This window comes from Lytechinus pictus, chromosome 5 (assembly GCF_037042905.1).
Source record: "Lytechinus pictus isolate F3 Inbred chromosome 5, Lp3.0, whole genome shotgun sequence".
Taxonomy (NCBI): Eukaryota; Metazoa; Echinodermata; class Echinoidea; order Temnopleuroida; family Toxopneustidae; genus Lytechinus; species Lytechinus pictus.
In genome coordinates, this window is record NC_087249.1 from 47,364,666 (window position 1) to 47,382,300 (window position 17,635).

Here is a 17,635-nt window from a genome sequence, read left to right on the forward strand (position 1 = left end):
TAAGATTTTTGTAAAATTTCAAAATGGGTTTTATGAAATACATAATGTAAAACAGGGAATAATTTTGCTTTACAAATTTGAATAGCATTTTTGGTCATAAGAGAAAAGCTCTCAACTAATCACATTCCTATGTAAAAATATGCTATACAAAAGACTTTATGTGTAGCAGTCTTTAACAAATGTGGAGCAAATTGCGATGTGATACCAGGAAAATTATTCCATATGAAACACTTTCCCAAATGTATACAGTGATGCTAAAAAGTTAGTGAACCCCACCACAAAATGAACATATTTCAAGTGTTCAAGTTCTGTCATGTTTTAGATAATATAATTGTGAAGTCAGGTGATAAAATATTACATTACAGGTAATTAAAGTTTGTTTTTCTGGGCTCACTGAACATTGTAGTGCTTATGTCTCCATTCAACACTCAGCATGAAGGAATGCATTTTCTGGTGGGGTTCACTAACTTTTAAGCACCACTGTATAGACTGATTGTTATTTGAGTGGAAAAAAAACCTATGATTTATAGAAACTCAAAGTAAATATTCATGTCAATCATTGGAAAGGTGTCTGGCGATGAAATTCACTGCAACTCATATAGGATTATGACTTCACTGGCATCAGGGTCCAGTCTTACAAAGAGTTGCGATTGAATTGATCCGATCGGATCAACCACAACTATGGACGGCCAGCCACATCAACATCTAAAATACATGTTTGTCCAAAATATTTTCTTGATATGATGCATACATGTATATGTGTAAATTCATAATTCTCTTGAAAATTCAGTGTGATTCTCTTTGTTTACTAAGGAGATTGTGCAAATTTCCACACAAAAAATGTGGTATAGATGGATTTCCATACAGTTGAGATTGATTGGATCAATCGTAACACTTTGCAAGATGGGACTTGGATTGATTTAGTGCAATCACGCCTACTACTTTGACAAAACAAACTTTACATCACATCAAAGAATACCCAGTTGTCCAAGGGTAAATGTACACTACATAAAAATGATATCCAAGGGTAAATGTACACTACATAAAAATGATATCTGGGGGAAGGTACTCTCAGGATTTATTCAAGCAATTCCTTTCAATTGACAAACTGCAACCTGGGCCCGTCTTACAAAGAGTTAGGATTGATCCGATCTGTCTCAAGTATATGGAGATCCATAAATGTCATATTTTCTACCGGAAATTTGCTCAATGTCCTTTGAAAACAGAGAGAAGCATACTGAATTGTTAAGAAAACAGTGAATCTATGAATATACGTCATTTCTAAAAAATATTTGGACAAACATGTTTTTTTAATGTTGACTTTGCTGGCTTTTCATAGTTACAATTGATTGGATCAATTGTAACTCTTTGTAAGACGGGCCCCAGTAGTATGGTAGTGATCTAAGGAATGAGTGGTGTACATGTATAGAGTGTTTTGGTGAGTTCAGTGATATATTGCTGAGTTTCCTGAACGTGCCGCACACTGGTGCCTGGCTGCACATCGGAGCAGTTAGTCTATACTGCATCCCCCAAAAAACTATCCTTTTGAATTGGCTGCCAAATAAATAACATATCACTTTGGGGGGAAAGACTTATATACATGTATATGAAAAGTCAATAGAGTCAACGTTCAAATGACATTAAAAAGTTGAAAAATCTATTCATGCTTGAGTGAACACTGGCCACTTAAACCAGGGGTATGAAAATGAGACTGGGCAGGAATTAGCCTTCCAATTTCTTTTGCGTTTTTTGTTTGTTTGAAACTTGGAAAGTTGATGGTTTTGTGATGAATTAATGATCAATTGTGATCAGTTTGTTGTTTGAGAAAATTTCATGAGTTATTGAATTGAAATTTAATGCATGAGTGATCATGAATTGCAATTTTAGTGCAGCATTTTGACTTTATCATGTGGATCTCAGCAATGTGTTAATGAGAGGAGAGTCAAGAGAATAGGGGGTAAGATGGGACTTAAAGAGAAATGCCAGTAGTTGCAGTAAACACTGATATCATGAGAAAGTCTGTAAAAACAGGCTTAATTGTCAGTATATCATCGAGGATCTAGATCTGGTACAGTTACATAAACTGAACTTTGTTAAATCTTGAAATCTGCGCTGAAAAATGTTCACACTGAAGATCACCAACACAGATAGGCACACGTGGGACAGTGTATTATAATTGCTGGAATAAAGACCCGACGGAAGTGACCGAATCGGCGCTAATTTTGCTTATTTCTCAGCAATTACACAATTTCTTCCAGAATCATTTGGCACATATTTTTTATTCATACAAACAGACACTTGGGTGGTCATTATATTAGATTCTGTAAAAAGTCGTTTTGAGATCGTTACCAAAACTGGAATTTACCTTTAAGTAGGTGAAATACGTTGATGGGATAAAGGTCAACAGAACATTTAGCCAACCCTCCCCCCACTTCTCTCCTGAGACTAAGCTTGCCTAGGCTGGGCAGGAATTAACCTTCCAGTTTTTGGAGAGGTTAGTCCTTTGGAACTTGCAAAGCTAAGGGTGTTATGCTAAATTAATGAGTGAGATAAATTTTGGGTTTAAATTGAAATTTAATGCATGAGTGAACAGGAATTGTAATTTTAGAGTAGCATTTTAAGTTTATCTTGTGGACTTTGACAGCAATATGTTTGTCAGAGTAATGTGATTGGTACCTATTACAAGTAAGAGGGTGAGATATGGTAAGACCTGGTTAAAAGGGCATTCCTCTTCTTTGTGTCCTTTTACAAATTACAAGTCATATGTACCCTCCCCCTCCATCTCCCTGGCTCCCCCTCTCTCTTTGTCTCACTTCCTGGACTGTAGCCTATTGAAAACTTAACTGCCAAGTGACCTGTGGCTGATGGTCATTTTTTTTCATTGAATGATTACCAAGAAATTGACTGATGATTTATGAAATTATTTATTGAAAAAAACTGAATGTTTGATTGGTCACATTGCACATTGAATGAGTTGATTTATTGATAAAAGTTGATGCCCCAAATCAGAATTTATCATTATATCAACATTCTGCTCTGGGCTTCATGCGTACATGTAATAGCATTCAGTCTCTCAACAGGAGGGGAGTGTGAGAGGGGGGAGGGGGTGCTAAATGTTTGGTTGACCCTTATTCCATCAACCTACTTACTCCCACTTAATACCTATCTCACCCCCTATTCTCCCGACTCCCATGAACACACTACTGAGATCCACATGACAAAGTTGAAATGCTGCCCAAAAAGGTGTAACTTGTGTTCACTCATGCATTAAAGTTCAATTTAATGATTTATGAAATTGGTCACGATTTATGAATTTATGAAACTGGTCACGGTTGATCATTAATCTGTCATGACACCCTTAACTTTGAAATTTCCTAAGGATTTGCCTCTCAAAAACTGGCAGAAATTCGAATCTTGACTAATTCTAGCCCAGCCTAATTTTCATACCCTTTGTTTCAGTGGGCAGTGCTCAATCAAGCATGAATAGTTTTCCAACTTTTTGGTGTCATTTGAAAGGTGACTTATTGGCTTCCATATAATATGTAGGTGTTTTCCCCCAAAGTGATATATTTTTTATTTGGCAGCAATTTCAAGTGTTTTTGGGATGCACTGTACGGCTAGATCTTTTACAGGGAAAGTAGAAATCACGGGGGCAAAAGTTTCAATATTGACCGCTGTATATATATGCACATGATTGGGCCCAAGGGCACAATGCCTGGCTCCATGTAGAGTAAGCACACGTTAGTGAATGACTTTTACTCTCTAGCCTTTACTCTAGGAGACTCCTGGCTAATCTCATGCCAGTCATGCGGATAGACCTCTACTAGTCTAGACCTAGTATATTGCCTATATCATAACCCCGTTCCTGGATGATAGGATCTAGCTAGTTTTTTATTGAACTTTGTATCTGCCTTAATAATCATGTTTATGAGGTCTTAAGGAAAGTTTCCAAAACAATAGGAATAATGAGTAAACTTAAAGAAATTTAATTTTACCACAAAATATTCTTCTTACATTGTATAATTAACTGATTTTACCTTACTATTGCAATGGGGATCCTGCAAGCAACACTTACTGAACTGCATCTTTCTTCTTCAAAAGAAAGCAGTTCGTATAATATGCCATAAACCCTTTCTTAGTCATAGCAGACCTCTTTTCTTAAAATTAAATATACTCCCAATTTCTTTACTACATTATTTTCAATTACGGTATCTGTTTTTATGTATTCCTATTATAACAACCTTTTGCCTAATAATTTTGACAATATTTTTCAAACCAATGGAGATATACATAGATATAATACTAGAAATTAAGCTGATACTCGTGTAATATATGGTCATTATATTCTTTCTCAAACAACATATTTTTATGTACAGCTCCTATCATTTGGAATAAGCTCCCTCAAAATATTAAACAGTGCAAAACCCTTCAAACTCAAAACTTTAAGACATTTAAAAATCCATTTAATGCAAAAAGTCTAATAATAATAGTAATACTAGCGAGTTTGATGAAACGGCAGTTTCGTAATTTATATCTGTTTGTACACGAAAACTGATGTTGCAAACTCATCGATAAAACTTTTTCTAATTGATCTTTTACCTTTCTAAAGACATCTATGTGTAGAGGAGAAGTTTCTTGTTCTTTTGATACAGTTTATTTGACAACAATCTCTGGAAAAGTGGAAAATTCTGAGTTTTGAATTTCGTTGACTTCGGAACATTACGCTATCGCGTATTCACTGGAGGCCGCCATTTTGTTAAAATTTCTGACTGACCTCTGCACTCTGATACTACTTCCGGGGCATCAAACTTGCATAAGGCTGTTGTCGACGGTGATTTTCCGCTATGGGAGATTCTAAGCTTTCATTTGATACCAAGATTGTTGAGGTTTTGAACATTTTTCCTGGTGTTCAAAGTCAGAGAACAATAAGTCTTATTTTTGGCCTGTATTTTCAGGTATTTTCTTGATGAAAAACATGTAATAAGAGCATGAAGGAGGGGGAGAAACCTAGTAGAAACCCATATTTTCTGAAAGTTTGATGTTTTCTGAATGTAATGGTATACAATGTTAATGCATTCATACAATCGCATGGAATCGCATACGCTTGAAAAAAAAAAGGCACACATGGAAAATGAGGAATTTTGTCGACCTCGTATTGACTCATCACGTACTGTAATAATATGGCATAGATTTTTTAGTTTGTCTCTTAATTAGGAAATATTTTGCCTTGTGATATTTCTATTGTTGAAATTCATTGTAAATTTGTGTTGTGAATGTGATATTTGTCTGGGGAGTGGGGGCAATTGTTACCAAATTATATATATATATATATATATATATATATATATATATACCATATATAGATTTCTATTGATATATATTATGTCATTCACTTCAATGTTATTCAAGTTAATTGTGTCAATTTTTTTATTTTCTTTTTTTTTTTTAAAGCAGTATTTCTGCATTTATTAATAAATCAAAATTACAAATTTATAACAATGATATAAAATCAAACATATATACTGATCAAGTTACAAAGGTGACAATTGTATAGTAGTTAAGTAGATATATAGACATAATATTCATGTAAACAATAACAAATGAATTTAAATGCAGAGGCCAGCTATCGTAAGCTGAAAGCTTGAAATAATAGCAGCCAGGGGAAAAGAGGCTACATGGAAACCATAATAAAAATACCGGGTCTTTATTATTTAAAAGTGATGTCACTTATATTGCTTAAAATATAATAAAAGGAAGGGGGGGGGGGGAAGGGGCAAGATGAAGTCTGTGCAAGTGAGTGCGAGTGCAGGTGAGAATTTATAAGTATTTAGATAAAAGGTACCTCTTTAGTGAAGCTTTAAATGATATAAGAGATGCAGCTTGTTTGATATCATTCGGAAGGTTGTTCCAAACATCCGGGCCGTGATGCCGTATTGTTTTGTGAGCAATTATTAGTTTTGGGTTTGTTAAATGAAAGTCAGATGAATGTCGAGTAGGGTATGAATGAATGTCTCTATTATAGACAAAAATATTTCGAAAGGGTGTTGGTATAGTGTTGGTGGAAAATTTGTACATAAAAATAGCAGTTTGATAAGTGTGAATATCGTAGATCTTCAATGTTTTAAAATCATGAAATATAGGATCAGTATGAGCGAGATAATGGGAGTGATGACAAATGCGAAGTGCTTTCTTTTGAAGGCGCAATATTGAATCGATTTTGATTTTGTTACTATTTCCCCATACAATATTACAATAAGATATATACGATAAGATAAATGAGTTATAGAGCATAAGTAACGATCTTTGAGAGATATAATATTTTAATTTATACAAAATGCCTATGCCTCTTCCTGCCATCATGCTTATATTACGAATGTGACTACTCCAAGTTATGTTAGAATCGATCACTACACCTAAAAATTTAGTTTCTTGTTTTTCATTAATGGGTATATCATTGATATAAATATTATCGCGAAATATATGTTTAGAATTAATGTGTTTGAAGTACATGAAATTTGTTTTATCTATGTTAAGTGAAAGTTTGTTTGATTTAAACCATATTGATAATTTCTTTAATTCTTGATTGAGAGTTGCAACAAGTATGTTTAAGTTGTGGTGTGAATAAAATATGTTGGTGTCATCTGCGAATAAAACATATGTAAGTAAGGGTGATGTGTTCACAATGTCGTTCATATATATTAAAAATAATAAAGGTCCCAGGATTGAACCCTGTGGAACTCCACATATTACGGGGCATATATTAGATGATTTCGATTTAAAATTAACATATTGGCGTCTATTAGCTAAATAATCTTTAAACCAAGATAGTACGATCCCTCTGATTCCATATGTCTTTAGTTTACTCAGTAATATGCGATGGTCCATTGTATCGAACGCCTTCGATAAATCCATAAAAACCCCAATAGTGTGCTCCTTTTTTGAAAGTGAATCAGTTATTTTATCATATAATTGTAAAATTGCATAATCGGTTGAATGGTTTTTTCTGAAACCATATTGATTGGGGATTAAGAATTTGTTAGTGTCCAAAAATGAGTATAAACGATTGTAAACAATTTTTTCAAGTATTTTAGAAATGCTTGGTAACAGTGAAATAGGGCGGTAGTTTACAATCCGACATGGGTCATCTTTTTTATATATTGGAATAATTTTGGCAAGTTTTAGCGATTCAGGAAAAACACCTTGAGAGAGAGACAGATTGAAAATATGTACAAGTGGAGAAGCCAGGAAAAAAATTATTTGTTTAAGTAGATATACACTTATCCCATCATGGCCACTGGATTTGCTGGGTTTTAAGGATCGAACAATTTCTAACATTTCCTGAATATTTGTAGGGTTGAAAAATAAGGAGTGTTCGTTATGGTTATCTAAATATTGTGAAAAATCATGGTCATTGGTAACAATTTTCGAAGCTAGGTTTGGACCAACATTAGTAAAAAATGAATTGAATGCGTTTGCAATAACACTGGGGTCTCTGATGTGGTCACCATTTTCAAAAAATTCATCATTGTCTCGATCATCTTTTTTCTTACCTAGAATGTCATTTATTGTATGCCATAAAGTTTTGTTATTGTCTTTATTGTTTTCAATTTTGTCTGAGAAGTAAGATTTTCGTGCTAAACGGATTACAGATGTTAATTTATTACGATATTTTTTGTATTTATTTTGATGTTCTATTGTAGGTGATTTAAGTGATATCTTATACAATCTATTGCGAGTAAATATAGATTTAATTATTCCTTGAGTGATCCATGGTTGTTTATTCTTCTTTTTGTTTGAAGTTATTTTTGTCAAAGGTACGTTTTTGTTGTAATAATGAAGAAGTTTGTTTATGAATATTTCATATGAATTGTTAACATCCTGCTCTTGAAAAACATCTTGCCATGTTTCTGTAAACAGATCTGTTTTTAGGGAATCTATGTTGCGCTTGGTCTCTTTTCGTCGAGTAGTGTGTTCTGTGTTGCATTGTTTATGTAAGCGATAGGTGCTTGAACATATCGTGAAAATAGGTAAATGATCAGAGATATCATAATATATTATTCCATTATTATTGGTATTAAATACATTTGTAAAAATATTGTCAATAATTGTATGTGTCGCATTTGTTATCCTCGTAGGTTTATCAATGAGAGGTTTAAAAGAAAATGATGACATCAAAGTGATCATGTGTTGGCCGAGGGCAGTATAAGGTATTGAGAGATCTATATTAAAATCGCCCATGATGTAGATGTCCTTATTTTCACGAGATACAGTTTCGAGACATAATTCTAATCTATCTAGGAATATATCAACAACGCTGTTTGGTGGCCTATATATTACACCGACTATTTTATTTTTATGTTTATCATCGATAATTTCTATGAATAAAGTTTCTAACCCGTCAAGTTGAATATCGTCCCTTATTTTATAATGCATATCATTGTGAATATAAAAAGCGACCCCACCTCCCTTACCTTGTTTACGATCTATATGGTTAAATGTATAATTATCAATTTCGAATATGGGAGGGGTTGTTGAGTGTAACCACGTCTCGGTCATACCTATAATAGAGAATGGAAATTTATTCAATATATTTAAGAATTCACTGAAAGTTTCAAAGTTCTTTTGTAAGCTTCGAATGTTTATGTGCATTAAGCTAAAGTGATTTGGTTTATCGTTTCGATTTTTAGTATTAAAAGCTGAAATAAATTCTTTAGCAGTGTAATATTTGCTCTGGGGGGCAAATACTTCATCATTAAATATGTCATCCAAATGAGGTACATTTTGATTTGCAGTACGATTGGGAGTGCTCGGTGCGTGCAAGGTGCTAGGAGGGGTGCATGTGTTTTGCGTTGAGTGTATAAGGGTGTGTTCACGCGTGACGGTCTGACATACTCAAGGCTAGTGGCAACCTGTATTTTTGTGACAGTTGCTACCAAAAAAAAATTGGGGGGGGGGGAGAAGGAGGAAAAAAGGTAAAATAGCTGTTTGCCAATAATTATGTTAAGATAAAACATAATGTTCGTGGGATTCTATTACCCTCAACAAAATGGGCAACATTGCCTGGAAAAAGAATTGAATGTATATACATAGTATAGCTGCACATGGTTTTGTGTACACTCAGCAAACTGAACGAACAATAGATCAAATAAAATTGCATGTATTTTTTCCATCACAATAAATTAGACAATGTTATTGTTCAAAGATAAGGGGTTCAATTGCCGGTATGGCAATTACCCGGAAATACCGTAGATAGGGGATAAATATGTACACCGCAAACAAAAAGAAAAAAAAACGCCATTCAAACCCCAAGCACGTCGCTCAGGCCGCCATTCCAACAACCATTGCTCAAACCAATTTAACCAAACTTTAAACAAATTGTTTTTTTTTTTAGACTATTCAAAAGTCGGAACAACTGTTGCCAGAGCGACACACCCGAACAAAGCGCTCAAAGCTCCAAACAGCGCTTCTAACGCGTAACTAGTTTGAATCAAGCATCATTCCAGTGGCGTTCATAAACCATAATTTGGACATACATAAAGCAAATATATGAAATATGTCATTATGATTATAGCATATAGAATGTGTAACAATGGTAAAACGGTATCATTTGAATGACTAAACCTTGGGATGCTGAACATGCAAGCTAAAAAGAAGACATGTTTTATTTTAAATACTTGTTTTGATTGAATCTTGAAAATAGGAAACATATTCTCATTTGCATAGGCCCTTACATGCTTTGACTTTAACCTGATTGTCGGCAAAACTGATTCAAAGCAACGTAGGTGAAGCGAAGAATAAAGAATTTTTGCATCAATAAAAAAGAGAAGAAAATTCGTTGAAGTGTTTGCCTGGTTAGGATAGGAAATTTAGGCGAGAAATGCAAATGAGAAAGAAGACCCGAAAGGCACTGAGCATGTATTGATGAAAGAACATCCAACATAATAGACAATATCAATCCCAATTTGAAATGACTATCTCCAGTATGGGGAAAGCCACTACACAAGTTGAATGGTTTGAAGGCATGTGTCGTTTTAAAATGAGAACAACATTTACGTATTTATGTCCAGGTGATTCCTGAATTCTCAATGAAATGGGTTGACAGTATGTCATACAAGGCCAACAAAAAATTCAAAAGTGAGATTGGGCTTTTTTTTAATGTTATTTACGTGAATTATCAACGGAATATATATTGTGTTCCAGAAATTCAGGTGAAAAGGTCATGAAGGTAGGCGCCACATGAGATCATGATATGTGGGCACAATGAATGGATAAATGAAGATCTTGTTTAATTGACAGTAGGCCTATAGCTTGATATACATAAAAAGATAATAGTACAAAAGCAATAGCAAAGAATTTATACATGATATTCGAGGTAAATCTGGACAAGTGCAGTTTACATTCCATCGGTTAGAGCATGGACCTTTAAGTAGGTCAATGGTCAGAGTACTCGATACTCGAGGAACATGATCGATGATAACAGATAAACATCGATTCATAGATCTACGCAGGAAATCAAAACAGAACACATGAGTTTGTATTTTGAGGATACTATATATGGAAAATGAGTATTATGTTCTAGATCATGTTTAAATAATGCCTATAGTGTATGATATAGACAAAACGTTTTGATGTTTTTAGTGTTGTTCAAATAAAGTTTTTCCCACAATTTGTATAGGCCTGAATCTCAAGAAAGATTTTTTTAATTGCATCGATTAAATATATATTATGATTTTCAATGTATTTATGAAATAGGTTCCTCATTTGGATTTGACTCCATGCGTGTGTTTTGACTTAGGTCGACATATAGTGATCGCGTTTGATGGGTAAAAATGCATAGAGCCAGCTCTTGTGACTGTGCTCCAAAGAACATCAACATAGACTAATGACGAATTACTATGATCAATTTAACAGTTACATAGATCATGTAGATTCATATACCAACATAATACGATTTGTGAATTCCGTTGTCGCTTTGTTTAGAACTGATAAATGATCGTGTATAAGCTGCCATATGGGCAAAGAACAATTTAGTTTGATTATAATCCGGCCCTTATCCGTGGAAGGTGATATAATGGAACGTTTTACATGTCCAATAGTCCTAACTGTAAAAGGAGAATAACACCCTTATTTGAATTCAGGAGGATTCACTATGTTAAATACAACAGCCTTAATTGTCATAATAATTTGGAGTATTTAAAACAACTTCCACTTGTACTGCCACAGCCACACAAGGATAGTATTCTACACGATGTATACATATTTTTTATTATAAAAAAAAAGATGCGACAACAGAATTCAAGAATCTCATAAAGGTGTATCTTATACAGGACAATCGCAGATCACTATTGTCTAAACTTATCAGAATATAATCTGAGCTTGAAATAGAGTTCATATGAAGTTATGCTTCGGTTCCCAATAGCAAAAATGTATTAACTATATTGTCCGCAGACCTGGTTGTGATATGTGTTAAACGAAGTGGAGTATGCAAACAAATATCTAAATGTATACAAAATACGCCCCTACGTTTGCCAGGAAGGGTAAAGACATTTAATAAATTTTAAGTCAGAAAAATCAGGTAAAATGGTAGGCCTGAAATGTATAAATCTTGGCATGTGAATACAATGACTGGATTAAATGAAGATCCTTGTTTAATAGATAAAAGTCGTAGAGCTTGAATTTTATATGAATTTCAATAATGACATAAAAGAGATGCCTGTTATTAGACACATGGATATTTGATATAAAAATAACAAAAAGCGCAGTCTATTTCATTATTAAGAATATTTGATACTCGGTGGAACATGGATAGTTCATATAGATACAAAGGAATTCAAAACAAGACACATGAGTTCATATTTTGAGGATCCTATGGAAAATAATGCGTACAGTATAATGGTACATCACAATATAGGCCGAACGTTTGGATAATTTCAGTGTTGTTCAAATAACTATAGCCAAAAAAAATTGCTTAAAAGACGTCTTAAGAAATAAGATTTTGTAGGCCTATATATTTTTTCATTTGCATCGAATAATTGTATATATTTTGTTGGTTTTCAATGCATTTGTGAAAAAAGGTTCCACGTTGCATTAAACTTCATGTGTGTGTGTTTTGACTTTTGAGTAACAAAATAGGCAAATGACTAATTACTATGATCAATTTAACAGTTACATATCATGTAGATTCATTGACCGTAATATGATTTTTGAATTAAGTTGTCGCTTTGTTTTGAAGTGACCAATTATTATAAGCTGCCAAACGTGCAAAGCATAATTCAGTTTGATTAAAATCCAGCCATTTTCCGCAATGGAACGTTTAACATATCAATAACTGCCATTGGAAAATGAGCTGAAATCCTCATTTTAATTCAGAGGAATTTAATATGTTTAATACAACAGCCTTAGTTGTCATAATAATTAGGATTATTGAATGCAACATCCACTTGTACAGCTACAGCCACATAAGGATAGCATTCTGCGATGTATGTAAAAAAAGAGATGCGACAACAGAACTCAAGAATCTCACAATTTAAAAGTTAAATGTGTTCATGTTCATTGCCAGAAGTGATGACAAAACATGGACATACTGTCAGTATATATATATATAATATATACACTTAATGTTATTTTATATTGTGCATGAAAGGTAATTTACAGTGTTTAAATCTTCATATCACTTTCTCTCTCTAAGTTGGAAAAATAATAGTAATTGCATAAAGTCCACTTTGCAATAACTTGTTTATGAATACTGATTTGAAAATGTGTTTATAATCTTATAAATCGTTTGTAGAAGTTATAGAATCCTGTTACAATAAAAAAAAAAAATCTCCTATGAAGAGGGGAGAAAGAAAAATATTTCTTACGTTCATGTCGGTTTCCTTAACTTGCGTTGCGTTTCATTCCAATCCTCATAGTCAAATCATCAATCCTCTCGATGTAGATACCTAATTTCCTTCATCGGTATACGTTTTCCAATCTCTTGCACTTTTTTCCTTGTATTGTAGAATAACATCCGTTCCATGAACGAATATTTTCGTTGATAGATGCTTTTCCTTGCGGAGACGATAAGCGATGTTAGATGACTTTCCGCGACGATATTTCATTGCAGGCGGTAGGTCAGTTCTGACGGAAATCCTGCTTTGCGGTCTGCTCGATGCGCCTTGCCTATCCGCTGGGTCGTCAACATCGGTTGCGTGCTTCTTACGTCCTTGGAAGGCGTCAAGTAGGAGTTCGCGTTCCGTCATGATCGCAAATTTCGCTATGATGGGGTCCGGTCCTTGGTTGCCATCCGTGGTTCTTGATTTCCGGGGGAGTCGATGGGCGTTCACAATAGTAATCTTCGCTGCCGCTTCAGGTGATATGCCGAGCTCAATGAAGACATTTCTCAATTTGTCATACACATTCTCATCTCTGTTTTGACTAATTCCGTAGAATAGAAGGTTAGCTTTGCGCTGGTATATTTCCATCATGAGAAGTTTTTTTTCGATGGCTGCTATGTCAGCTTTATGTTCATTACGAAGCTTTGGGATTTCGTTTTGCTCAATGTTCAGCGCACGGTCACTTGTGTCTTTTAACGATGCTTCAATATCAGAGATCTTGATGTGCATGGCGTCTATTTTCTTGCAGAGGAGGTCCGATAGTTTTGCTATGTCCGTTTTGAGTTCACTAAGGGAGGGCTGGTCGGGCGTGGCACCTGAAGCGTGTGGCTGCTGTGGTTTAGCTCGAGTTTCGTACGGCATGGTGGAGTAGGCGGAGTACAAATCCGTTGCAGAATACAGTCAAATATCACGATATTTTATTGAGAAAATACGTTCAAAATCGAATCAATGTCTTGATGAAATGTATTTCGACGAAGTATTGTCGAATGTAGCTCAATAAATTGTAGAAAAGTGTAAAATTCGTTACCACCAGCCCAGAGCTGTCAGATTTGCTGCTTACACGTCGGCGTCCATGTAGTCCTTGTAGTGTTCCTTTATTATAGAAATAATGTAGTCTATTATTATTATGATTGATTAGGCCCTATTAATGTTATCATTATCCTTAATATTTATATATTATCATTATTATGATAATTTTTTTTTATTGTCATCGGTAGCATATGAAAAAAATATTACTACTGACTGTTATAACATTTGAAAGGGGTCGCAGCTTTAGTTCGTATGCCTTATTGAGTAAGAGTAAACTGCTCTTGTTTACAAATAATCTTTCTGTACAATTATTTCATTAATGTGCCCTGTTCAATTAAATTTATTGCTTTGATAATTGTTTACATCAATTGGAGAAGATTGGAAAATTAAATATGGTTTTTGCTCATATGGTATGACATCACACTATGTTTTGTTGATCTCTAGATTGCCAAAATGCATTAAGGATTGCATCAATGTTTTAGTTTACCACACAGTACCATATTTGGGAGCAATTAACTAGCAGTCATGAAGAATTTAGCTGCAATTGATGAAAGATCGAAGACCATGTGTGTCTAACTGCTAATATGGAATGCCTAGGCTAGAGTCATAACTTACAAACAAGATTTTATTTTATGTATATATATTTCAGGTGCCTGGGTTTCCAGAATGGTTGCTGGAGGACTTCAAGGATGGGGACTTGGAAATAGTAGTCTAATGGCAGGCGCGTAACCAGGGGGGGGGGGCAGTTGGGGGCGGTCGCCACCCCAAAAAAAATGTCCCCAAAAAGAAAAAAAAAGAAGGGAAAAAAAGAGAGAAAAGGGAAGGGAGGAAAGGTAGCTTTGTGTATTTTTTTCTTTTTATTTTTTTTTCTCAAAAGAGAAACTCCTTCACTCTTGCTCTAAATTTATATATGAATTTTGCTTCCGCGCTGTGCGCGGTAAAATGACAATATTGAAGTTCTCCATTGTTTCCCCCACCCTTTCTCTAACCCTGTTTTTCCACCTCAGCTATATGTGTTTCTTGCTAGTTAAAGTTCAAATGTATATATTAGGCATGGAATTAGAGTTAGGTTGGGCCGAAGTATATGAAATTATCTTCTTTTTTTTAATTGATCGCGCAACTTCTGGTCGGGTTGGCTCCGGGCGGGTAAAATCTTTATATCAATTTCTGCCGTCACCTCCATAAAGTCAACTTCTCCCGCTTTTCAGCTCATTACTAAACAACCATAATTTTTGGGTAAACAGGTTCCTAATTTAAAAAGAGAAAGGTATAAAATTTGTGTCGTATTAAATAAAAAGGTACAATATTTTTTATCAAATTCTTCATGTCATTTCCTTGCACATTCATCTCCTGTCCTGTTTTGCGCCCTCAGTTTGAAAATTTGAATGACACTTAAGTTTCTTTATAATTCAAAATGAAGCACTTCAGGATAAGTCAAAGAAATTAGGCATCCTTTTCCATATAATTTCAATAAATCACAGAAGTTTCAACTTTTTGCGCACTATTTTCCTTGTAATGAAGTTCAATAGTCTTAGAAAATCAATTGAATTAGAGCCGATGGGGTATTAGAGATATCTGCATTTGATGAAACGTCCGCCCTTTGAAATTTCAGAGTTTCATTGCTCTGCGCGGGGAGGAATATCTTCCTCACGGCATATTCACTTCTTCTCCTCTGTTTTGCGAGTTAAAGATATGCACTGTCGCTAAATTGTTTGTAATCAAATCTGATCTTTCCAAGGGAAGTATTCAATATATCTTTGAGAATACCCTTTTCTCAGGACCCTTTTCATGGCAAAAAAAATTGATAAAACGCTTTAGCTTCCGCGCTTCGCGCAGGGTTATTATTATTTTAATTTCCTCCATTGTATTCCTTTTTTGTGCGTTCACAATCACTTTTGAAAACAAGGTTCATGAAAACAAGGTTCAAAATCACAATATAGTCAACTGAATTGGAGCTGATATAGGTACTAGAGACAAGAGAGACGGCTCCTTTTTATTTTGATATATATATGAAACACCCTGCACCCACCCCCTAGGAAGCGCGCTTCGCGCGCTCTGTAAGTGTTGGCACTTTACCGCCCCCTCCAAAATGAAATCCTGGCTACGCGGTTGACTAATGGTGCATATTTACATACATAGCATTGGTCATATAATCCACATCCACCACACCCCCTCCCTCCCACACACATATATACCCACTCTTTAAAAAGAAGTTGAATACTAACAGTTCATTTCCTCTAATCAAGTTTTTATTTTAACAACATTCTAATTTCAGCTGCCTTGATTTCATTTCAGCACCATTGGCCTGGATAAGGATCCTGCCACCAGTTTCTACAAGAAAACCAGACAAACGTGTTAGCTCAGAAGGATCGCACAAGCACATAAATTGTCATCTGACATTGTTTAAAGATACTTATCATTGCTTAATTGTTTGTTGTTTTTTGTCTCATAATAACTTAGATTTGTTTTAAAGCGTATATGCAATCAAGTTTGTTTTTTTTCGGGTAAATAAACTCTATTTCATGATATTTCTTACCAGGGAATGGAAGGCGACAGACATGAAATGGAGATTCGCGAAGCTACATGTAAAATTGCCTGTAAGTTGTAACTTCTCTAATATTCAAGGTATGGGGCTGATTTTACTACCATTCTTTTTCTCTTTAAATTATCTTTCCAATGATACCAAATTTATGGGGGTGCTGTACAAAATCCAAAACTCACCGAACTCCCTTACTGCGGCAGCCCGAACACATACTGTCTAAAGACGTCGTGTCGAGGTCCCCGGGGCAACGAACTCCCTAGTAATACTGATATAGATACAATTGTATACATGTTATGTTTGTTTGTTCTGTATTTCCTGACTGCATTTGTTTTATTGTGTTGTTTTGTGTTTCAGGATCACTAATTTATAAGTTCTTTGTATTTGTATTTTATTATTGTAACTTTCCAATTCCAATTCAAGTGTTGTTGTTGTGTTCCAATTCAAGTGATCCTTCCACTAGATCTAGGCTACTCACTTGTGTTTATATTCATAATTATAATGTCAAATGTATTTTATTTAAATATTTATACTTCTTGATTTTTTTTAATGAAGATTGTGGTAAACCAAGTTTCAATTTCAATGTAACTTTAAGAAAAGAGATGCCTTCAGATCACTATCGTGACTGTTAGTGTTGCTGGTCCAGCGGGGTGGGCATATTATAGGCTGTAGCTGATCCTCCCGCCCCTCCGCGCCCCCGAGGGCGAGCACGCCCAGGCCAACCACGCAGCAGCCTCAGGCTCGGGACGATAACGAAAAAAAAAACACACACACACACAAACAAAGGTTTTAGATCAAATATAAATTACATAACAAATCAAGTTGACTATAGTTACTAAGGAGATTGATGAAAACACAACCACATCTTCAAAAAGAAAATTCATTTCTTTTTTACTCACAAAAAAGGAAAAATGCGGAGGTTTCCCGTTCGTGCTTGCTGGCCTGCGACTGTGAAGAAAATGTCTATGGAACGCCACGCGATGCTGTTTGCCCAACAATTGTCGGTAAATTGCCAATTCGTCTACTGCGCCAAGTCCACTCACCACATGGTCTCCTTTCATTTAGTCTAATGCCATTTCGTCTATCAACATTTCGTCCAATAACCATTTGGTCCAATCATCACTATGTCTAATCACCGTTTCGTCTATGATCATTTCTTCTCAAAACCAGTTGGTCTAATATCCATTAATTT

General features: G+C 34.8%; 1 protein-coding gene across 1 annotated transcript; it reads right to left on the minus strand.

Moving 5' to 3' along the window:
* Window positions 1-12,844: 12,844 nt before the first annotated feature.
* Window positions 12,845-17,408, minus strand: LOC135154054 (uncharacterized). The gene is made up of 2 exons (XM_064099108.1): window positions 17,343-17,408; window positions 12,845-13,967 (listed from the first exon to the last, which is right to left on the minus strand). The coding sequence occupies exon 2, from the start codon at window positions 13,734-13,736 to the stop codon at window positions 12,942-12,944; it is 795 nt and encodes a 264-aa protein (XP_063955178.1). The 5' UTR covers window positions 13,737-13,967; window positions 17,343-17,408; the 3' UTR covers window positions 12,845-12,941.
* Window positions 17,409-17,635: the final 227 nt, after the last annotated feature.

Coding starts and splice junctions, on each gene's coding strand:
- LOC135154054 (XM_064099108.1), bottom strand. CDS start 13,736: ATGCCGTACGAAACTCGAGCTAAACCACAGCAGCCACACGCTTCAGGT.